Below are 23,654 nucleotides of genomic sequence, written 5' to 3' on the forward strand. Positions count from 1 at the left end.
GGTCTCTTTCCTTGCCCTCCCCCAAAGTCTGTATTTCTTCTGTTATGTTCAAAACATTTCACCTGAGAAAACCAAGTCAAAACTGGTCTTTTATTCAAAGACTGAAAGAAACATGGCCATTACCATGTTTCACACCCTCCATTAAAAGATCTGGGAGAGAGGGTCATATACCTAAAAGCAGCCCATTTCTGTCCTGAAGTTTCCTTTTCAGAGCGAAGGTGGCATACCTATAGAGTAAAACAGCCTTCAAGGAACACTGGAGTATCAAAAGTATTTTTTTGGGATGCCATGATAAAAAAAACAGAAAAAACCCAATCTCTCATGGCTTTGTATTAGACCTAAGAACCCACAGAACACCAGTGCAATGAGTAGCGAGCGGCAAAGCTGACTGCTGGTGTTGCTGTGGAGGCGAGCTTCTCTCTGGATTAACAGCACTTTATTTGCAGGTACTAAAAGTATATTTATATCTATCTATCTACACTTGCATTTTCAGATAAAAGTCTGATATGGAGGTCAAAGAAAAACAGTGAGACCCATCTATTTTCTTAAGGATGTGCCATAAACTTTGGACTGTTAGACTTTCCAGACCATAGACACACACAGTTTAGTGGCCTTAGTGGGATGAGTTGCAATTTCTAGATCCTCAGAAGATTTTCTTTTTGCCCACTAGTGTAACCTGAAGCTTGCTCAAGATTCAGAGCCCACCAGCTGCCTCATCTTGCATGCTCATTGCAGTCTTTCAGTATAGCAGACGGAGAGCTGGGAGTTTTTTTGTTTTGATTTTTTTTTTTTTAAATCAGGTTGTCACTCAACACCATACCTATCCAACTTCTCTTCTAAAGCTCCATGCTGCCTCTTTAAGAAGAGTGATGGCAAGAGGTGGGAGAGGATCTACTTTTGCAGATTTCCACAGCTGGCTACTCTTCAAGACATGAGAGCTGTGAACTGTAACTCTACAAACCGTTCTTGGACAAAGCCATACTTCTGTCACACATTACAATACTAGAAACAAAATAGTTGCCCAGCCACATGAGGGATGATGTAGACCAACACGTCCCTTCGTTTAGATGATGAGGACAGGAGAACTGAGGGTGCAAAGAACATAGTTGGTTTGATAGTGCAAAGGCAGCTCTGTCACGCCAGCACCTAAAAAATCTACCACATAGCAAATGCACATTTGGAAGCACAACCTGCCTAGCGTCAGTTTTCCAGAAGCAGAACAGTTTATACCGAATGGCATTCTGCAGAAGCTACTGCACCCACAGACTATTTAGAGGTGGAGAAGCAGCATGCGTATCAGACTGGGTAATACCTACTGGGTGTACTGAAACGAAGATACCAACTACAAAGAGTCATCGCTCAACAGGGCTGCAAGTTTGGCAACTTGTTCAAAGCAAATCCTACAGATACCATCAGTAGACCATAGCGTGGCTCACGTGTGTTAGCTCTAGTAGCCATCCCTGGTATGCAGATCCCTCATACCCACTTGATTTAGACTTACTTATTTTTCAAATACAATCTTATCTTTACAGAATCCAGTAGTTTAGCTAACTGGAGGTTATTAGAGCAATTTTTAACATGTACAAACATGCCTATTTATAGCATTTCATTTATTACCCTTGGGAGAACAGAAGCAATTTCTGGTAACAAACCAATGCAAAAACGATTAAGAACAGTATTGCTCGAGAATGACCTCTAATGCTTACCGAAGATCAAGACCCTGATTTTGCCAGATGTTTTCCATAATTCTAATTATCTGAAGTGTCAGCATGTCCTGACGCAAGTCTGGAAAAGTCAAATACATAGAGATTGCAAATTTCATAACACCAGAACACTTTGTTACATCTTATTTTACTTTTCCTCCCCAAAGTACGCCTAAAGGAAATGAGGCTTGCACAGTTTAGTGTAGGTTTTGTTCTCTCAATAGAGGAAAGCAGGTTTTAAATAGCTGAGAATGAATATGAATTTGTGGTGGCGATTTCAAAGCTGTTTAAAATACACACTAAAAACATGACAATGGAATTACAGATTACATATCTGTAATATCTTGAAGACATTTTCAAGTGAAAAAGCCCGAAGTATTAAATAGCATCATGTTCACCTCAACAGACCGAGCATCTCAGAACATACAAAATTTATACATGACTGAGACAAAGACTTACTTGTGCATGCTTAATTTTTCTGGAAAAGAAAATTGCTTTGCTCAGACGACTTTTTTAAAGCTTTTTTCCCCACTATATGTATTTTATATGCTTAGAAAAAATACTTAACAGTAGGTTAGGAAAATAAACAGATACGTAGCTTTTGGATTACACTTATTTTTCCTTACCATCTCCATTTTTAAAGATTATCTCATTGTTCTGAAATAACAATTCAGACATTATATCTGGGTTTTCCCAGTTCAACCACAGGGGCCTTTTTGCAGATGACATTATCCTGCACTCCTCAAGCCTATAAAAAAAAAGATTTCTATGAAATAGGCACAATTTGATTCTCATACCATGTTTCTGTAATACTACTAAGTCTTCCCTGTTTTCTTCCAACTCTTCGAACTAGTATCAGATTAAAGATGCACAGGTAACGGACAATCAACCACTTTTACTTTCAGCTTCACACTGAAATTGTTCCTGTCCCCTTAAAGGAACAGCCAACTGGCATGTTGTGTTCCTGTCACCTTAAAGGAACAGCTAACTGGCATGTTGTTGCCTAATTTGTTAAACTATTAGAGACTACTTCACTCTCTATGAATTACTCCGCTACAAAGTTTTATTCAGTTAACTCTGAAGATACTAACATTTAGTATGTTAACATTTAACCTTACCATTGTTAACATTACAAGCATTTACTTAAATACTAGACATTTACTAAATATCTAGTCAAATTTCCAAACTGAAGACTATACCGAAGGTTTCCCAGTTGATGCGCAGGATTAAGAGGAGAGATAAAACCTTGTAAAGCATCCATAAAATCTGGCCGCCTCATTTGTTCCACAAGAAACTTCATCTGTACCTGATAAATAATCACATTCAGGTTTTGAGAACACTAGTTACATGTAAATGAAAGTAAGTGAAAGTATCAGATTTTAGCTTTGGTTTTAAAGCATGGTTTTGCACAGTTCCAACATAAGCAACTCCACTTAGCCACATATTACACAAACTGAAACCCTTAACATTAGTTCTGTTGCCTTAAGAGGTAGACAATGGCAATGCACACAGAAAATACTACAGCTTTTAGGACAACATACTGTTTACTGAAGTTAGCATTAATACTTTTCTAGTTAGTTAAATAAAACACAGTTCTAAGTAATTCCTGTGACTCAACAGCAACAGTTTTGGTATGTGGACAGCTTATAATACCTTCTGGGTCTCATCTTTTTTTTCCTGCTTGAGAATATCTGTGAGGTTAATCAACTTCTCCATAGCCTCCACCTGCCTGCTCAGATGCTTTAGGTACATTCCACACGCTCGACAATAGGACTCCAGAAGTAAACCAAACCTCTGACTTACAGTTTTATTGTGCATTTCAGACCTACACAGAGAGGAAGAACAGTCATAGCTTAAAGACAAGACCACTTAGAGATGCTGAAAATGAAGCTACACCTGTAACATCTTCCTGAGGGCTGCTAATAGATCCTTCTTTTCAGGTAAATAACTTGCATAGACCTCCCATAACTCATCTCATTTTGACAGGACTGATCAGACTTCAGTACCCTTTACAACTAATTCAGCACAGAGTTTACAGGCTTTTTCCCCATTCCTTCTTGCTCCACCCTGTCCTTCTCTGCCCCTTGCCTTTATTCAAAACCCATACTTTCCAGAAACTCCACAGTAAACCTCAAGCTTTCAATTCAGATTCCGGATTTCTTTGCTGAGAGCAAAGCTAACCTGCTTCATTTTCTCCTCGCCTCATTTAGCCAATGCCAGGCTGTGGCCCCTCTAGTCTCCTCGTTCTTACCTACTCTCCGTCTTCGCACGGTCCTAAAATACATCCCCTCAAACAAGTTAGTCAGGCAACTTATTCCGTTATCCTTGATGATTACCAAGGGAAGTAGAAAGCTGGAAGCACAACAAAGATTCCTTGCTTCTATTTCTGTGTCTGATCACACTATCTCAGAACAGCATTTTTAGGTGAGACCTAGCTACAATCCAGTATGCTGTAGGCTGATTTATGCTCAGCCTTCTCAACGCCAGGAATTACAAAAGCCCATGTTATACTTAGTAAGGAAGAACACGGAGATATTTTGGCTATCGAGCTCTATAAAATCTTTAATAAGTATGTATGAACTATTATTTTTCAAAGCCTTATCTGGTCAAATTGGGTGGCTTTCTTTAGGCCTCAACTGTTTCTAAAACTTTCTGGAAAAGACTGGTGGGGGATCTGGCATACAAAATAAAGTTCAAACAGCAGAAATCTGTCAAAATTGTAAACAGCTAACAATATGGAAGGCTTCCAGAAATCTTAGACAGACTGCCCTGCTTTTAGAATAGTCGTCATTAGATAAAAAGAAGTACAAGACTAAGTATCTATTATCAACTAGCTTTTGAAATGGCAAGGGATGACTTCTATTACCAAACTATGCACTCAAACTCTTAACCAAGAGAAAATAAAAGTTTATTGTAAGTGGCAATATTTTCCTATAAAAGGACATTTAGTATGGCAAGCCTTTAGAGCAACTAATTGTTTACAGTTAATAGGAATCCCACAACCCCTTAACATGATATTAAGCTTACTTTAAATGCCAAAAGAAGAAGTGTCCTATTCTTTGATTGGTCAGTGCTTTCTTGAGTAAAAATCTCACAAGCTGATTATCTAAATACTGTTCATATTTCAGAACCTAGTTGAGGATAAAGAGAAAAAAGTATCAGCTGCAGTTATTATTTCTATGAACAATATACAGATTAAAGGCAGTTAAATAAAAAGCAATCTATGTTTTACATTAAATTTTGTAGAATGACTGAGCTTGGTATTAATACTTGCATGCGTTAGGATCTGAACAATATCTGCTAACAGTGCAGAGGCTGCCTCTATTTCAAGAGCTTACCATCTGATGCTTCCTTTACAGTTACCAAATATTTTAGCCTCAACTTGCTCAAAATTGTGAGAAGATGCTTCTGCTCATACTTTACCATATGTTAGGACAGCTGAAATAGCTGCCTGTTCCAGTTGGTAGAACAGTTCCGCATCTCTGCAAAATTCTGGCATTTAATATCAACAAGCAAAACCACAGCACTACAGAAAACGAACTACATTTCATCTCCTCCTACTAAATAATCCTCAATGCAAACAGATACTTTTGATGACCCTTTTTTCACATCATCTTAACTTTTGCTGTATTTTAAGCCTCTGTGATTATCGAATGTACAGAAGACATCAAGTACACCAAAATACGTTACATACCTGTACTAGCTGGATTAAGTACTGAGACAGTTTGTCATCTGTCAAGTACTTCTCTAGACACCGAACTGCAAAAGCTCGCACCATTGGATCTGGGTAATTACAGTCCAAAAGCTCCATCGCTTGCTCTGGCTTGATTGGAGGCCAATCTTTTACCAAACAGTACATCTGTGGACAAGAAGTCCAAGCACATCACACGTTTGCATTGATGAGGAATAAGTTGTAATACACAGCCATTAGAAGGCATTGTCAGACACAAATTGCTTCTGAGTAGGAGCTGTTTACTTGCCAGTCCTCTCTCAATAAACAATCTGGTATTAGCTGCCAGCTAACTTTGTTATTGTATCCGCTATAAAAAGAACGCAAACAAAACTTCTCATTTAACTTAACTGACAAATCAGTGCCATAACAAGGATTCAAGTAATGCCACGAAGAGAAAATTCTAAGACTCAGACTGAGCTAAAGAACAAGAACTATGGACCAGACCAATCAGTCAATTATAGCGGCAACTTGAATCATCTAAGTTTTCATTCAATGTATCATGCTGAAAGCATGTTTTTAACTTGCAGAAGTTTCCTTTAAAGTAGCATATTTTAAAGCTTCTTCAAAACTTAAAACTTCTTCAGTGCTATATGTTACCTGGGCCACTTCATCTCTAGAATTCCATTTAACAGACAGAAGTAATTTGGGCAGAATTTCTGGAGTATTCACGCAGTAGTGTCTGTGAAAGAGAAGAGAGTTGTATGTACAAAACGTCATTTTTGCTTCAATAACCACCTACTATGTCCCCTCACTCTTGCACCTTTTCCTTCCTTCATCAGCAGAAGCCGATCGATACCGTAAGGTGGTGTCAGGATCCATGCGCGCAGGTAAGACCGCAGTAATGGGGAAAATGTAAACTGATTCAACACCTTGCTTTTCTCCATGGGCTTGTGAAGCAAGACACACAATGCAGAATGCTTTAAAAGCCTTTTCTAAAGCACTAACCCCAACAATACAGAATAAAGGAAAGGCAGCAAAACCCAAGACAATCATGACAAATTTGGAGCGAACGGGGTGAAGTTAGACTGTGACAACAAGCGTTCTTCTTTGGTGTGGTTTTTGTTGTTAACTACCTGTGGCTCCAGAGGAAGTCCTTCTCTTGCTCAGTGATTTCAGACAAAGGATCTCTCGTACATATGGCTCGCAGCTGCTCCTTGTCACTTTCTCTTAATTCGTTATCTCTAGCTATTCTGTTACTCTGCAAAGAGAAAGTGGTGCATTAACCCTCCACATGTTCCCTTTTGTTGTCATACAACATATATGAAGTATTTTAACAGCATAGCAAGATTTATAGCCTATGTCATGCAATACTATCTTGTTGTTTCCTTTTGTTATAACTGAGGACTTACAATTTAAAAATAGAGAGATGAAAGACTAGGCCTTCTACAACTGCTTTTAGCCACTACTGGGACAAGAAGAGGTACATTTCAAATAAATCAGCTGTGTGGAGGAATAGCAGCAGTTGACATCTGATGACCAACATAATGCAGCACAAAATGAAACTGGTCATTTCTGTCTCCAGTTTTGAGATTGCTTAGAGCTGCTGAAAGGAGTGAAAAAGAATCAGAACTGAAAAAGCATAATATGGGGGATGAAGCTAGGTAAATAAGAGGTAGAACACTGTAGGAAAGCCTGAGTAACAGGAAGACTGGAAAACATTAACAAGAATTAGTGTAAGATATTCCCCGAAGAGCACAGAAAACCGAACTGGTACGCGCTGAAATTAATTTGATCTAAGACTTCATTTATTAGAACCAGCTTAGACCAGTGGCAGAGGTATTGAAAGCACTACTACTTGATTTTTCACAGCTCACGTGCCACGTTCAATTTCCCCTATACTTGCCATTTCTTAGTTCATTTAATGTGTTTTTCGCAAAGCAACATATGAAATGATGCAGTTACTAAGGTTTCAACTACAGAATCAATTGCGCTGTAAAAAAGAGAAATCCTAAGCACCTTATATTACAGCCTGTAGTATAAAATACAACTGTAAAGAACAAGTTTGACACTTAAGATGAAGCTATCGCCAAAATTCTACAGATTTCAACAGTGGTTTTATAGTGAAATCACATTTTCACACTTGTATACCTACTACTCCAAAAGAATAAGATCAACTCTCTTCCAAGTTCAAGTTGTTTAAGCTGTAGAACCACAGTATTTGACCTCTTGTTCTGCTCTCTCCCTAAGCAATTTCTACTGAGCACATTAAACAAGATAATAAGCAAGAACACACTGAGCTTTGTCTGCCAGTTTTGTTGATGGAAATTTTCAGACAGAAATACCTATGTCTCTTTTACAGAAAGTGTTTCCAATGCATCTAGCTTTAAAAAAAAAAAAATAAAGAAAAGCTGAAGAAAAGAACAATCTGAAATCTCCAGGTAGGAGATCAAGGCAGCCGTCAAAAGGGGAAGCGGTGTTATTTCTAAGAATATGCACAAATATAGAAACAGTTGTCGGGTTATACCACATGGTATCATACTTCAGACTGAAAGTTCTCTACTTTACATTCATCTTTAATTACATAAATTATGTGGTCTCATGATGGGTTCACTACTATTATACGGGACAAGAATATTCTGGCCTTCAAGCTTACACCTACCATTATTAAGGTGTGCATCAATCAACTCACAGGATTTTTAGTACCTTGCCCTGTTAGTAGTGCAATAGCGAGATTTTAGTGCACCAACAGCATTTTTTTATTACCTTTCTGAAGCACATGGACTGGACTTAGAAACGGGGGAGGATTATTCAGGACTACTCTCTATGTGGCACAGGAAAATTTCTAGAACACTTTCTTAAATATTACGGTAACGGATACAGTGCAAGTAGCCAAGCCAGAGTCATTCTGTAAGGGAGTTAACGGATAAATGACTTTATATAATCACCCGACTCCTGACATAAGATCAAATAGTTGATATTGAACAAGTGATTAATTGTACATATTCATCTTGATTCTGAAAGAGTCATCCTAAATAGTAAGTGAAAGTCAAAAAAGTATAAAATGTACCTGCATAGTGGGTCAGAAAGATCATAGTTTAGGTCAAGCCCAGAAGGAAAATGCATTTATCCTGTTGCGGTCAACACCAAAAACTTGAAATTCTATGAATTGTGGGACAGTAAATTAGATTTAATATTTGAAAATTCTTTCATATTCGAGATATTAATGGACCTATAATCTTATCAGTATGTATTAATTTTAAATGCAGTGTAATGCATTAGAAGGTTAAACAAAAAAAGTTTTGCTCTTCGTATTGTAACAAGAACATTTATATAGAAATCACACCTCTGACTCCTTTACTGCTTTTGACCATTTCAGACAAGCATTTTTTACCTCTTTCAGATATGGCCAATGCTACACAGTAATCTAGTATCTGATTTTTGAATGAGTAACAACACATTGCCTTTTAACTCCCTGAATATAGTTAATATTACAAACAGCTATAAATATGCACAGTACTTGAATATAGAAAGTTTGGCTTCAGTCCTGAAGATACCACACATTAAACGATAATGGGGACATATACAATACTAAAAGGTAACTAGTGATGTTCAAATTTACCAAGCATTTAATTAAATGATTTAAGAAAGGATAAGTAATAAGAGGATTTTGGCAGACAACAAGGAGGGTTGAAAGAAAAGCAACATAAGTAACGAGAAAGAGAGACCAAAGCAGCAATACACAGTTTGTTTCCCTGTCAACTTAGTCACTGATGCAAATATGCTTTCTCCGTATTTAACCACTATGACCTTCTTCTACAGTATTTTAAGGATTATCACGAAAAAGAAAAGGCAATAATTTGAGACTTTATTCTACCTCGGAACGTTGGGGTTTTTTAATTGTAAAGTGTAATTTGATTATTATTTTGTCACTGAAGTGAGAGCTTGCTCTCCTCACCATTTTCTATTTTTGCCTACAGATGGAACAAAACAATGACTTGAGCATATATACGCCCAGGTATATAGGCTGTGTTACAGCAAAGGAATGTTATTTACCAAGAAGCCAGCTGTCCTTGAACACTTAAGAGCCCTGCAGCAGTGCTCAGTCACAACACATACCATCAGCAGATACACCACTCTGTGATGGACTTCCTGTAGAGCATCAAGAGAAATCAAATGCCTACAACCCTTTGTTCAAGAGATGTCGAGATGGGACTGTTATAAATATCACCAGAATTCCCAAACTGGAAGCTTGCTAACACCTACGCACTTTTTGGCACAGCGAAACTTTCCACCCAGAGACGACTTCTTCACACAGACCACAAAGCTCTCTTGGGGAAACACTCAAGTCTTTGAACGAGCCTCCAGAAGAAAATGTAAAACATACCAACTAATTTCACAGCCTTGTCTTTAAATACAGAGCATTTTTAGCTTTATTGCTTCTCTTTTTTTTCTCCTTTTAATCACATAAAACGTGCTTTTAAGAAAGCTCCAAATCTCACCAAAAAGCCAATTGTCAATGCACAGATTTTCTTCATGGAAGAGAGGCGATAAAGGACTACACTCACATGTATGCCCATCAATTCCCTTCGGATTCCCTGTACTTACGGTCATAACTAGCCCATTAAACTGCCAGTAAAGAATTATAAGCACCTTTAGGTTACAAAAGAAAGCCTACCTGTAGACACGAAATTGCAACAAAAACAACAGTATCATTGAAGGAGAATTATAGCTTTTGAAAAGTTAAACTAAGTAGTTTAGACATCTGAATCAGCGATATAAAGACATCAAAAAGGCCCTAACAGTTTGCACAGTAAAACGGTTTGTCTTTAAAAGTGTTTCGGTTGGTCAGTGAAGCATTAGGTCAGTCTACTGGTAATATAAAGAAATGAGAATATATTACTCACTTTGCTAGACACAAAACAAAAAATGGATTTCTTGCTTTTACAATACATTAGGATACATGAAAAAAGTTTTCTTTATCACTAATATACTGATTAAAATAAATAATACTTTTAATATTTTAGTAGCTAATCTTGGAAGGGGAGTTTGCCTTACCAGCCCCGCATAGCTGTAGTTAAACCCCAGTTCACGTGATATAGTCCAATTGGCATGTTCTTCGATCACTGTCATATCTGGAAACTTCACAGGGTTGCTAAACCAATCAAATTCCAGCTCTAAACATGGAGTTTCCTATATAAAGGGAATTTAAATTACTTTTTCTGTTGAATGATACTAATACAGCATATTTTGAAAATGTACTCCTAAAGAGGAAAGTGGCATGCAAGTGCTTACCTTATTTGGATTTGATCCAGTAACACCAATAGGATTCAACAAATCCTCCAGCCCATGAGGCACTGCCCAAAGATTCAAAGCCATTTTCCCAGAAACAAGAGTGTCTGTGTAATCAAACATGTTTATATTTCCCCAAGCCAATGGACAGTGCTCCTTAAAGAGATTAAAAGATGATTTTTCAGTGTCATCTATTAATTACTGCAGAGTGAGTCAGGATAAATCACATTTTCACCCCAGAGCAAGCTGTTACATTCCCAGCCGAAAGCAGGTTGTGGAAGCTGTACCATATTTTTCTATGAATGACCGTCATGGCAGTTGTTTTCCAGAACGATATCAAAACACTTGCAGACACATGCTAACATCTTCCCCACATCAAAACAACTCAAGATGAGGGAAAGTCTTTTTTGACAGATAGAGAGTTTTTATCAAGGCCTGTAGTAACAGGACAAAGGGCAGCAGTTTTAAACTGAAAGAGAACAGGTTTACATTGGACATAAGAATTATTTTTTTTTGTTTACTATGAAGGTGGTGAGACATTGGAACAGGTTGCCCAGAGAGGTGGTAGACGTCCCACCCTTGGAAACATTCAAGGACAGGCTGGATGGGGCTCTATGGGTTTAGAAACTTGAGTTTAAAAGGCACCTGGCACCTCGGAAGACTAACACTGATCTTTGTGTCTGGCAAAGATCTTTGTGTACAGACACTATTTACAGCATTGAACGAATAAGCTTTTTTCCATGATGTTTAATTTCTGACCGCAAAAAAGCGGTAGTCTGAATTGGATACAAGAAAAGAAAAACCCCTATTTTAAATCAGATTCAAATCAAACATTGGACTAAGACTCATTGCCAGGACAGCATTTACCAAATACCTTCCCAAATTTGACTTAAGTAGCTTTCGTTCATTAGTGTAGTAAAGCCATGAGGTGTTTTACCTCTTTAGCACCCTTCCGGCCTTTAACAGAACAGATCGACAGGCAGAGCCGAGCAGCACGTGGAAGATCAGGAATGTACATGTCATACAATAGCCATTCATTCCATCTGTAAGATTTAAAAAGCAGAATAAGACTAGGTTAAAGGAGAGCATGGAGGCAACTGCATTCCATCGACAGTTACGCTAAAAAGCATTTGTTATATTCCTACCTAAACTGTGTATGTGCATGAAGAGCACACTTTCTGACTGAAGGGTCCTCCTACACACGTTTGACCATATCTACTTTTGGGAATGGAAATTTCCCCGATTAGCCTTCTAGCACCAACACTGTTTAAAAAGTCACACTAGGTTCAATTCCTGCAAATTTAGTAATAGGTTCATTTACTTTCACTCTTGCAAACCTACTGACTGCAACTATCAGCGTAGGTATAACCTAAAGATAACGGGTTTGCATATGTGCTACACTAATGTAAGGTTTAGCTTGTGAACTATTTTTCACTTCAGGGAAAAAAAAGCAAGTGGGAAAAAATCTGGCGTTGCTTTCAGAACTCAACTAAATCTGAACGGCTAGAAAATAAAAAGATAACTGCAAGATAGAAATATAACACAGAAATATAACACAGAAATCCAAAGCAATATTCTTAACTCGGATATTATTCTATTTACTATAGTAATAAGAGCACAGACTGGTTCTACAGGAATACACATTTTGTTTTCATGAACGTCTCTAAGTAGACTTTCTCTCCCAATTGGCAGAGCTGTGCTTTTGAAGAGCAACTTCTGAATACAGTATGTTTTCCTAAGCGGATTGCCATGCCACATTTTCTCACTTGGAAGAGGCAGCAGCTTCCAAGGACAGCATTAATTTTTCAGTGTGTCTGTGACTACTGAGGACAGAGTTTTACAAAGAAATAGCTGTCCAAGCCCTTTCCTAAGAATGAAGAAATTGGCAGATAAACTTTAATTCACTTTTCTTATGTGTTCATTTCATATAAGACAGATCTGTGTGATTACATCCATGTTTTTAAGCCACACCTTCACCACCTTTCCAAGAAGATTTTCTCTCTAAAACAGTTAAACTATCAGTTCAAGTATCTTTGGGGAAACTCAGGGGGAGAAGCTATTTTTCAATAACTGCATATATTATTAGGCCTTCTAATTATAACACCTAATCATTATTAAGAGAAAGTGTACAGACAAAAATATTACATTTTGAAACTTTCAAAGACATGAAGTCAGACAGAAAACGCAAGTCAAGAATTACTTCTGAACACATACTCTGCATCTTACCCTAGCAGATGCTGAAGTTTCACACCTCCTCATTAGTCACATACGGGCAGAAATTCAACATCTTTTAGATACTTTTTCTCAATATGTTTATATATGCTCATATAAAGCTTCTTTTTGCACACTAATGGCACTTCTAAGTTCATGTGATTTATTTTTCCAGATAATATTCATGGTAGGTCAAATCTCTCGAAAATAATCAGCCCAGAGCTGGCAGTGACTTCCATGTTAGCAAATGATACCCATCTCTCCACACTCAGTGGTTCTGCTTTAGTACACACTATGCAGCCTCACCAAAACCAATTTGCAGGTTACGGTACATCATATTGCCTGATGCTGAAGGCGAAGTCTGAACCTGCAACTGGAATACCTGCTATTGATCCACAGTCAAAACCAGAGCTCAGTCACCCAGAGCTATGCTGATTTTACAGTATGAATGAGTAACTATATTGGTGTTTCAGAGGCAACTGCAAATGCACATGTAAACCAGATCTGTTCAGTAAAGAAACTATACTATTATATGCAATGAGACAAAATACTTATGTTTGAATTAAATTAATTCTATTTATAAATATAGGCTTAGGTAAAAATGTTCTTACAGAACGTAAGGCAAGGAATTCCCAGCAAGGAGCTCTACCTGAATAACGGCTAAGTCGAGCCTTTACTCCTTCAGTGCTATTGTTTATGATGCCCTGGAAGTCAGGCTCTCTACAGTCGTTCAAGTACTTACCTGGGATTAGAACAAGGTACCCTTTGAGTATTCACATTGTCACACAAAGGTTCTCCTCCATGGTAGATACCTGTCCTAACATAGATCTGAAAACAAGGTTAATATTAGTACTCTCTTTGAAATGTTACTATAAACAATTTTTTTTCACTGCTTTCAACATATACTATGATTACAACATATTACCCCTTAATTTCCATCAAGTAAAAAACAAAAACAAAAAACTGAAAACCAAACAGCCCCACCACCCCCCAACCCAAACTCATCCATGCTCTGCAAGGTGTGAAGCATAGTATATAAGCATACCCTTCTAGAAAAAAAAAAAAAAGTTTTTGTCTGTTTTCCTCATTAATTGCAAAACTAGTTCGTAAAAATACAATAATAAACATGAAACGAACTCTAGAAAACCCTGGAATTTATTTTCAATTCTTCCTCTGCCAAGCTATAGTGAAAGAAGAGACCAAACAAATTCTGAGAAAGTCAGAGAGCCAGGCTTGTAGCATGACTTCAGTGAGACTGAACCCTTCCTGCCTTTGCTCTTTGATCTTCCCATACCTCCCTTCTTAAAAGCAAAGAGAGCAGCACACTATCCAGCACTCCCGCATCAAAAGTATTCCCGATTACTGTAATACATTCTTAGACATAGTAATTATTTAGAATATAAACAACAACATAGGTTTTGTTCTTCTATCCATTACATACTCAGCTGAAGTGAACTATGCAAACTGAGTTCTGCTCCGACCGGGCAGAATATTTTAGCTAAATACCACAACTCATGCCTTGTAAGTAGTACACAAGTTTTTGGATGCTAAAACGTGGCTGTATTTTTTAGAATTCAGTGCTCAAATTTAAATAACAAAGTGGTCTAATTTTCTAACATGTTAAATAACACCTCTTTTCCAATGTAAACACAGAACAGAGGACTCAGGAGGGAAACCATGAGTTGCTGAAAACCATATACGATGCTGTACAGCATTAGCCTTACCTTGTCTATGTCTCTAATGTTCACATTTACATAGGTTGCACAGAGAATTCTTATTCTGAGAGCACTATTTATAGTCCAGAGGGATTTGGCTGTAGCTTCTCCATTCATGTAGGGTGTAGCTGTAGAGATACGCCTGGAATAAGACGGCATCGTAAAGGTGTCCAGTGGCAGCTGGGTGTATAGGCTTTCCTTAGCCATCAGCATCAGATTGGGCATGCGACCAAGCATTATACAGCTCCTTATATACTGCAAGAAAACAAAACCAAAATTCAGTGTGTTTTCAAAGTGTACGCTCTTGGTAATCTACACCTAAAAGTATTCAGGAAAATATAAAAGTAAAAGCATATTTAAAGAGCTTGTCATTGTCCCTGTATGTACACCCTTTACAGTCCTTACAGTTACAACATCCACCAGTTTAAACACGTTGTTGGGTAGGATGGCACAGTAGTGCTTCGTACAGATTTTGAGATATGAACAACGTCTACAAAAGTGGAAGGTTGAACTGGAGACAGAGAAAGCTGACAAAACGACAAGTCAGGTTTCTGGTAGCGCTCCTTAGCTCTGGTGCAGTGCGGCACAAACGGAGCCGACTGCTTGCAGGTTAGAGCTGTTCCTGGAAGCAGCCGAGCTGTTTTCGCACACCAAGCTGCTGTGCAGGCCTAGCACCGGTGACGCCGATAGTCCCAGCCACAGGCAGAGAGCACAAGGCAAATGGCAGACACGCTCATTTTTGGTTCAGTTGTGCCCGTTACCTTCGGCTCAGCACTGATCCCGACAGACTCGAGCTGTAAGCCTGTACGGTGTCCATTCAGGAGCGAGTGCTGAGCGCATTTAGTCTGGCAACCGTACCACAAAATCCAGTGCGTTAAGGCAGGTCCAGCCCTGGACTGTAATTAGCAAGCTGTTTTGCGGCACAGCAGAGGCATAGCAGATACTTCTGAAGAAGCCACGCTAGATCAAATAGGTCTAGTGTTTGATCTCAAGATGACTGTGCAAAATTATTCACGTATGCCTGCACTTGTTCCCCAGCTCCCACAGAACAGAGCTGCTTTTCCCATTATGCAAGATCCCCCAGCCCCCTTCTCTCCGCCACCGCTCCGGAGAGCGGATCGTCAACCCTTTCAGACGGAGGAATGGAAGCGGTTTATTACAACAATACATTCCTCAAAGAGGAAGCAGCAGCGCTCTGTCAGGAAACCTACAGGGCAACGCTGCTGCCTGCTCCGGAGAGGGCTGCTCGGGTGCCCTTCTGTCAGCACTTCTGTCTCACGCTCCCAGCGCTAACAAAACCCAGGCAGCGAAGGACAGACAGCCACGAGGAAGATTTAACACCGATTTAGGTAGCGTTGGAAGTTTATCACTCCTTTAATAAGATTAAAACATTTAAAGATGCAAGTAACAGGAAAACAAATAGTTTGTTTAGGTTTTTTCCACCCCTAAAGGGGAAAGGGAATAGATTCACGGTAGCAATGGTTGCCTCGTAATTCAACATCGGACTGAACTTCCTTTTGTACTACATCAACCCCGTTCAAGCGTAACTCATCTCTTGCCATCAGAAATCTAGGCTATTTCTGAAAGTACCTACCACTGATTTATCACTCACGTTAGCGGTAAACTACTTCATTCAAAGAAGAAAAATTACGCTAGTGATATAAATTCTAGTTTACATTACCTTTTCTCCCCCCCTCTCTTTTGAAGCACATACAGCAACAAATACGCACGCTACACTCATGCATTAGTCAATTAGTTTAAAGACGCTTACACTTTCACTTCCTATGTTTTGGACTAATTTAATGGAAAAGCGAGCCAGTCATAAAACTGATCACTTTTCTCCCTCATAAATTTGGATTATTTTAGCATATTTCAAAATAAATGCTTTACATTACTCACCTTATACTGGCTCAGCGGATATTTTTCTAGCAAGTATTCATCACAGCCACACACTTTTAAAATATATTTGCCCTGGTACTCCAAGACGCAAAGTTTCAGTTGTTCGGATGACAGCAACATACTTCGCGTTTTCTTCCTAATGGCTTCAGCAATAACTTGCTCAGGCACGCAGTCATGATTGATTTTTAAGGTGTATTTCTGCTTATCATTGTTTGGTGAGACTATTACCCATATCACCACTATGATTTGCCCTAGAATAAATGTCAAATAATGTTAGGCTTATCATTTTCAATACAGTTTCAAAACAAAAAATCACCCCAAACAAACAACTCCCACCCCCCTCGACACAGAGAATTGCTTGCAGTACGACTGCAAGACGATGTAGACAAGATTCATAGCCCAAAGTGATAGAGGGTTTATAACTTCTGCAAGGAACTCAGTTTATTTTTGACTCTAGTGTAAATTCAAACTTCTGCTCCTTGAGGCTAAGAATATTTTTATTAACCGAATACTACTGACTATCTAGCCTTGAAGAAAACAGCAGTAACTGTTTCATATTGGAGGACTGCAAGATAACTCAGTGATTCAGCATCATTTAACTCCAGATTTCTGAATGTCAGAGGAAAAAAATGCAAAGCTAACAAGCTGTTTCTGCCCATTAAAAAAAAAAAATCACCTATTTACCAAGTTATATTTCAAGATTTAGTTATTACAATAGCAAAAAAATGTAATTTTAAGTGTTGTCTTCATTTTGAATCTACACTCTATCAAGAAAGTTATTCTGAATAACTCAAGGTGCAAGATATTGCTAGAGTGTACTAAATACAGTACGTAAAACAGCAATTTACCCAAGTCACCAGCTGTACTCTTTGATTTCAATCACTGAAAAAACATTATGTTTCTACTGTAAATATTTACCTTACCTTTATCTAGTTTATTGTATATGTGTTTGGGCAGCTCAGATGAAGATTCTACATTTGGAGGACAGACGTATAATGCTCTACTATGTGGTGCGTTGGCATCTCGAAGATCCACGGCTTCTTTACAAACATTAAGAATATTCCTTCTGAAGTCCTGTACTTCTGGATCCTTAACCATGTCAAATTCACAGACAGGCATGCCAATAGCAAAACCTACAGTATTGAAGAAACATGAGAAAAGAATTGTAACTGATAATTAAAGCTAAAGATTGCTTCTATTAGGGACAGAAAAAGCATGCTTTAAGCAAAACACAACCTAAAATATTTGTGTTAACCACTGGCTTCCAGTGCCTACATAGTTGTTTTATTTCATTCAAAAACAACTCGGTTCTAAAGTTAAGTGCACTCAGCAGTCACAAGAAAGGCTGGAAGACAGGCATGCGTTCCCTGAAGATACTGGAAGCCTTAAATCCCCGCTCTCACAGCTAACACTCCTCCTGCAGCAAAAGGACCTGTAATAAACCTCCTTGGAAGTCAGCACAAAGTTTCCTAAGTAGACCAGAGGAGCTGTGATGTCCAATTTTTTTCTAAAACCCTGGCAGGATTATTGATAGCTATTAGGATCATAATCAACTTTGCTTACAACTGAATGACAGCTATTCAATTTTTTTGATGAACTACGCTATTTAAAAATGTGACAAGCACTCCAAGAGATATTGAACTTAGCTCTTTGGCACAGAGTCATGTAATAAGCGTCCATTTCTCTCAGGTCCCCTCTCTCAGATGTAATTCCATTTACTTTAATGAGATTACTTGAATAAATAATTTTTTAGGCATGAGTGTTCAAATGGAACCTTTCAATTGTCCTGTTGCATGGTTAGCTATCCACGGCTCTCCCCAAGTCTTGAACAGGTTAAGCTTTACAAAACAGAAGTAGTTTACCGATGATGCATTCATAACAATTAAATAATTTAACAATTAGGAGCACCCCAGAACAAGTATTTCCAGTTGGCAAGTCTCTACCACTGCAGTGTACATCTGTTAGCAACTAAAAGGGAGTTGGTGTGCTTGCACTGCCTGAATTCAGATACTTAGCCCAGATGCTGAAACATAGGCTAGTCTCCCTGTGCTTTCTCAATGGATTATGGAAAATAAGCTACTCCATTCAAAACACGACCATTTGTCTCCCCTCTGCCCCTCCAACCTCAGGTGGTTTTGTTTCCCTCCCCATGCTCTTTTTGGAGGAGAGGGGGAAGAAAACCACATCATCTCTCAAATTTTACTTTCTAAGCAAGATCGCATGCGTTTTTATCCTGCCCTATTGAGAATGTGGTTTAAGAATTGTAATTAAATCCAGAATTTACGATTCTGTAAACTTCAAAACAAATTAAGATTGACTTCCCAAATAATAGAACAGGCTTCGCTCTGTAATAATAGGAAATTCTGCTAATAAGAGAGAAGCAAAAAATATCCTCTAACCCACATACAACTACAAGTACGTACAAAGCACAGACTTTACATGTGAATGAAACAGAACAGCAAAAAAGTTTAATTCACAGTTTACGAATGTCGGCTTTACTATGATCAGCATCGTTGGACATTTCATGCAACAACTGACAGCTATGAAATGCAAACTTTGACAGATACAGGTGACAAACACAACCCATTTTAACTCTTCGTTTTATATTTTGAAGAGGAGAAGCCAGTTAAACAGATATGCTATGTTTAAATAATCTCACCTATTTCTCTATTAAGAATCTTTTCTTCTCTGTTACCTACTGGTTCAATGACTTTTAGAAAAGGCTGAAATAGTCGCAGGTCACAAAGTCTCCGTGTTTCATCAAAAAATTCTTCTCTTTCTGCTTCTTGTGTAACACTTACAAAAATGTAAGAAGACTCATCTTGAAGGAGCTGATAGAGAGGGTATTTTCTCGCTTCTTTAAAGAGTTCATGTTTAATAGTTAGTAAGGTGGCCTCACGGAGGCATTCTAGAGTCACTATCATTCCATTTGGGAGAAGACACTCCACAAGGATCCTTGGTGGCATCAAGTGGATGCCCCATAGTTCGCCAGATGACGGTCGTGGAGGCATTTTTAAGTCTTTAGATAACTTTGTACTGGAAGTTTTTCAAGCAGTGACTCGTACACCTAAGTAAAAATCAGAAATTTAAATATTAAAATTTAAAATACGAACATCACAAGGAATTTCAGATAAAATTGTTCAAACATCGCTTATAATTCTAGATGAATATTCACGGCTAAATTTTACCTTCACAAAAAAGAGAGACTTGATAAAACTGATGTCTAATGAACTTATATTTGACATAAACATCTACTCAAACAAAACAGTTAATAGTAGAATCACATTAGTTTGGGAAAAAAATGCCAAGACACATTTGGTCTTAAAAAAAAGAGGATTAATTTTTTTACCTGAAGTTTATAATTTATGATTAGAACACTTAAATAGCATAGGGGATGAAAATATCTAATATTCAAGTTATTATTACAGCAATTTTTAAGCAGATCTCAAACACAGTTCTTCACATTTGGGAAGAGAAACATTATCATTTGGACGAGATACAAACGATCAGCTCTGCTCAGTTTAGCCAAACCAATGCTTCAGTTTTTAAACTTTTTCTCATCCCAAACCTCTTAAGTATTCAAACACCACTAAGATAATAGTTATAAGTATTTACTAAAACCCTAAACTTGATTTTAAGAATCCATGTACGCACAAAAATTGGCTTTAGCTTTTTTAGATCAGTATAAGCTACTTATACCAGCAACAACCCCCTTTTTCCACGAACAAGACAGAAGAACTGAGCCCCACTAACACTTTTTGGTTGGGCTTGTTTTATTTAGGATCAATTCCCTGTTCTAGCTCCCCTTGGCATCTGCATGAATGTCTTTGCCAAGCCAAAGGAAAGGAGGGGAACCCATGCCTGACCTTCTAGCAGCGCTGCTTTACGCCAGCTTAGAGCTGGTACAGAAAAATTGTACCCGGACAGAGCAGAGATGTCTTAGAGCTCAGTGGCCAAGAACAGATGCCAAACAAAGAGCAGAAGAACTAGGCAGGCACACAGTGATACTTCATCAATAAACTCTCCTAATCGCCACCTATTTTTAATTTCTTTAACCAGAGGCAATATTTATGTGTTTGTGAAAGAAATTCATCAAGATTCACTGAGTTCATCCAGGAAGTTTTCACACACAAACTGTTGGCATCCTGTGACAAGAGTGAAGAACATTCCATGTTACAAAATATTTGCTTTTCTTTGTTCTGAAGCCTGCTGCTTTCACCCAATATCCTAGATTTCTAGGAATGAAACAAGGTTCCTTGTATTTGCATTCATTGCCCTTAATTTTACAGAGATCCATCAAGTCCTCACCACTACTTCTTTTCCATAATAGTCCCAGATTTAGTCCTTCTCTGCCCAAAAGTCATTCCATATTTTTTTAATCCTTGTCATCTTCTCTGTATCTCTTCCACTTTTACCATACCCTTTTTGCAAGGTAGAGGAGGAACAACCATATCTGTACACCACATTCAAGGTCCAAACACAGTGACATAATATTTTCTACTGCTTTCCTGACTGTCGCTGAGCAGCCAGCCATCTTCACTGAACGCCATACCATCTATCTGAGCTCTCATTGCAGAATAGGAAGTTACTGCAGAGGCCACCGCACATTATGCAAGTCTCAAATAGTGCATTACTTACACTTAGCCCGTAATTTCATTAACTTCAGCATGTACATTATGAGGGAGGGTAATATCAACAGACATCTAAAGAGCAGTCCATCATGCCTCCTCCATCAACCAAGCGGCCTGAAAGCACACGGCTAGGATAACTACCAGGCTACAATTCTAAAGCTGTTCTTAATCATCTTTTAAGTCAAGAACCTTCTCAGGACTGCCCCTCTATCTTAGTTTCTTAACAGAAAGGAGAGAAAAACCCAAACCAACAGCTTCGCATCTCTTCTGTTTCATCACCTTCCCGAAAGCTCCAACTGTGGAAAAGCAAGGAATGCTATGCTTGCCCTTTGCTCACCAATTTTTAAAAACATATATATTTATATATGAACATATAAAAATTTTAATTATAAATATATATAAAATTATAAATAAAAATTATATATACATATAAAATAATGATCCTCATTTCTGGACTTCTATGCCTTGGTACTTATTTTTCTGAAAAGTTTTCTTCCAAGTACATCCAGTACCTGCTCTTGCCACACTTCAGTTCTTAAAACAAAGCCTTAGAATGAAAGTGATGTTTTCCCAAATCCACTGCTTCCTAAGCAACTCTGAGTAGCAATAGGGTTGTCTTTTTTTTATCCCTCCTTTGTAGTTGTAGTTTGGGCTTTTAAAAAATACCAACAAAAGTACTAAAGTGCCACTGCAGGTTTAGAAAAATGCTTTTCCACTAACACCTCATGCATATTTAGAAGGGCTTTGCAACTGACTTCTTTTTTAAAAAGAGCTTAAATAAGCTATTTTATTTTCCTCATCATTGTAATAGTCCCAGTGAGCGGATGCTGAAATGGAAAGTTCTAAGCACACTCACGGTGTATTTAAAGAGCCAAACTTGGAAGGCTTACCAATTACAAAACATTACAAATGAACCCAAATAACACCATTTAGAGTAACTTGGAGAATTCTGAATTACTGATAACTATCCTCTGTTTACAGATAACAAGAAACACGCAGAAGCTTAAATAGCATCTTTTTGATCAGGCAAAGCATGAACAAGACTCCCTCTCCATACCGGTGAATCACACTCTTATTTACATGTCTTAATTACAAGCATAGGCAGAAACACATTACTGTTAAGGCACATACCAGCATGAAAAAAACAAAACAAGAACATGCAGTCGTAAGAACTTTTCTGTCCACACATACAAACAATGATAATATAAATGGACCACAATCAAATGAAATATTCACAGCACAGACTGAGTTTATACCAGCAGTCTTTTAAGTCCAGTTCCACAATCCTGTTGAGGTTCCTCTGAACTGACGGTTTTAAGAGCTCATCTTCTCCCTGCCCAAGGCACGCGTTCTCATTCTTCATCATGCTGGCACGGGCGCTCCCTCAGCCAGCTCCTTACAGGATCAGAGGTATTAAAGTGGCAGAGAACTACTCACTTTTCCTTTCTTAGGTTAACTTCTGCTATTTTAGCTGCCTTATTGAGATCACCAAGAAGTCAGATGAACACCAGGGTCTATGCTGGAGCCAGAGCACGGCTGTAGCAGGGCTGAGCTAGCGTGGCTTCAAAAACAGTAGTTCCACTGCAAATTTTCCCTCCCTCCCCACCAATAATTGCTAACAAAGAAACAGAGGCAGGGCTGGGGGGGCACACATACATATTAAATCCTTTTAGACAAGTATCTTTTCAAAATAAATGTCAAACTTGGCTTTTTAAAAATTTCAAACGTTAAACGCCAACTCAATACCATTTCTTTAAAGACTTGCAAAGACTTGGTCCAAAAGGGACACCCCAAAATCTACACGCTTTTTAGATCAACTGCACCAAAACAGCAACTTTTGTTTGAAACTGGGGTACAGACATGTGCTGGAACGGTGCATACAGTCACTCTGCGCGCACATTCGTTTCACTTGCACATGTAAGCACGCCTCCAGGGTGTTTGGATTTGGAAAGCAAAAATGTAAACAGAAACAGTTTTGAAGTATAGTTGGCAGCTTGTGTTTCTGTGTACACTTTCAAATCTGGAAAGCTGCCTGGAATAAATAGAATCAATTATGTTCTTCGACAGTAAGAGGTCTATAATTTTAAGAGAATTCTAGAGAAATGTTATTTAAATCCAACTCAGGGTACATGCAAACACTTCAAATGAACGCTACATCACACCTGCAATCCCTGACCTTCCAAAAACACCTTAAACTTTCTTCCCCTGCCAAAAGCTTTGGGATACCACAGACTGTCAGAAAGGCCAAACTCAAAGACACCCACTGATCAAACTGCCTTCTTTTCAACTCATCACAGCCTTCCTGACCCATTCGCCACGTCCTCCGTCGCCAACCTTGCCGAGGACCCAACCTAGCAGGGATCAAATTTTGAAGCTCCATTCAAAGAGAACAGATATACATGGAGGAAGACTGAGGGAAGTTAAACAACATGCCTCCCAAAATACTGCTTCCTACTTGCTTCCAGATACACTTATATTAATGCAAATTTATATAATCTGTTTTCTTATAGGTTAGAACCCCCCTACAATCAAA

The 23,654-nt window shown here is 38.3% G+C and overlaps 1 protein-coding gene across 6 annotated transcripts in view; it reads right to left on the bottom strand.

Moving 5' to 3' along the window:
- PIK3CA (phosphatidylinositol-4,5-bisphosphate 3-kinase catalytic subunit alpha) overlaps window positions 1-23,654 on the bottom strand; it is a 40,752-nt gene that overhangs the window by 3,466 nt on the left and 13,632 nt on the right. For all 6 annotated transcript variants that reach the window (XM_082320317.1, XM_082320321.1, XM_082320320.1 and 3 more), the window contains 16 exons: window positions 19,150-19,557; window positions 17,414-17,623; window positions 16,491-16,741; window positions 14,601-14,846; window positions 13,619-13,704; window positions 11,603-11,708; window positions 10,669-10,821; window positions 10,432-10,566; window positions 6,510-6,634; window positions 6,034-6,115; window positions 5,398-5,562; window positions 4,731-4,834; window positions 3,357-3,528; window positions 2,903-3,009; window positions 2,330-2,451; window positions 1,707-1,785 (listed from right to left, as the gene is read on the bottom strand). In XM_082320317.1, the coding sequence (XP_082176443.1) occupies window positions 1,707-1,785; window positions 2,330-2,451; window positions 2,903-3,009; window positions 3,357-3,528; window positions 4,731-4,834; window positions 5,398-5,562; window positions 6,034-6,115; window positions 6,510-6,634; window positions 10,432-10,566; window positions 10,669-10,821; window positions 11,603-11,708; window positions 13,619-13,704; window positions 14,601-14,846; window positions 16,491-16,741; window positions 17,414-17,623; window positions 19,150-19,501 (2,495 nt within the window). In that variant the 5' untranslated portion in view covers window positions 19,502-19,557. The remainder of the gene's footprint in view (window positions 1-1,706; window positions 1,786-2,329; window positions 2,452-2,902; window positions 3,010-3,356; window positions 3,529-4,730; window positions 4,835-5,397; window positions 5,563-6,033; window positions 6,116-6,509; window positions 6,635-10,431; window positions 10,567-10,668; window positions 10,822-11,602; window positions 11,709-13,618; window positions 13,705-14,600; window positions 14,847-16,490; window positions 16,742-17,413; window positions 17,624-19,149; window positions 19,558-23,654) is intronic.

Source organism: Platalea leucorodia (genome assembly GCF_965183815.1).
Source record: "Platalea leucorodia genome assembly, chromosome: 8".
NCBI lineage: Eukaryota > Metazoa > Chordata > Aves > Pelecaniformes > Threskiornithidae > Platalea > Platalea leucorodia.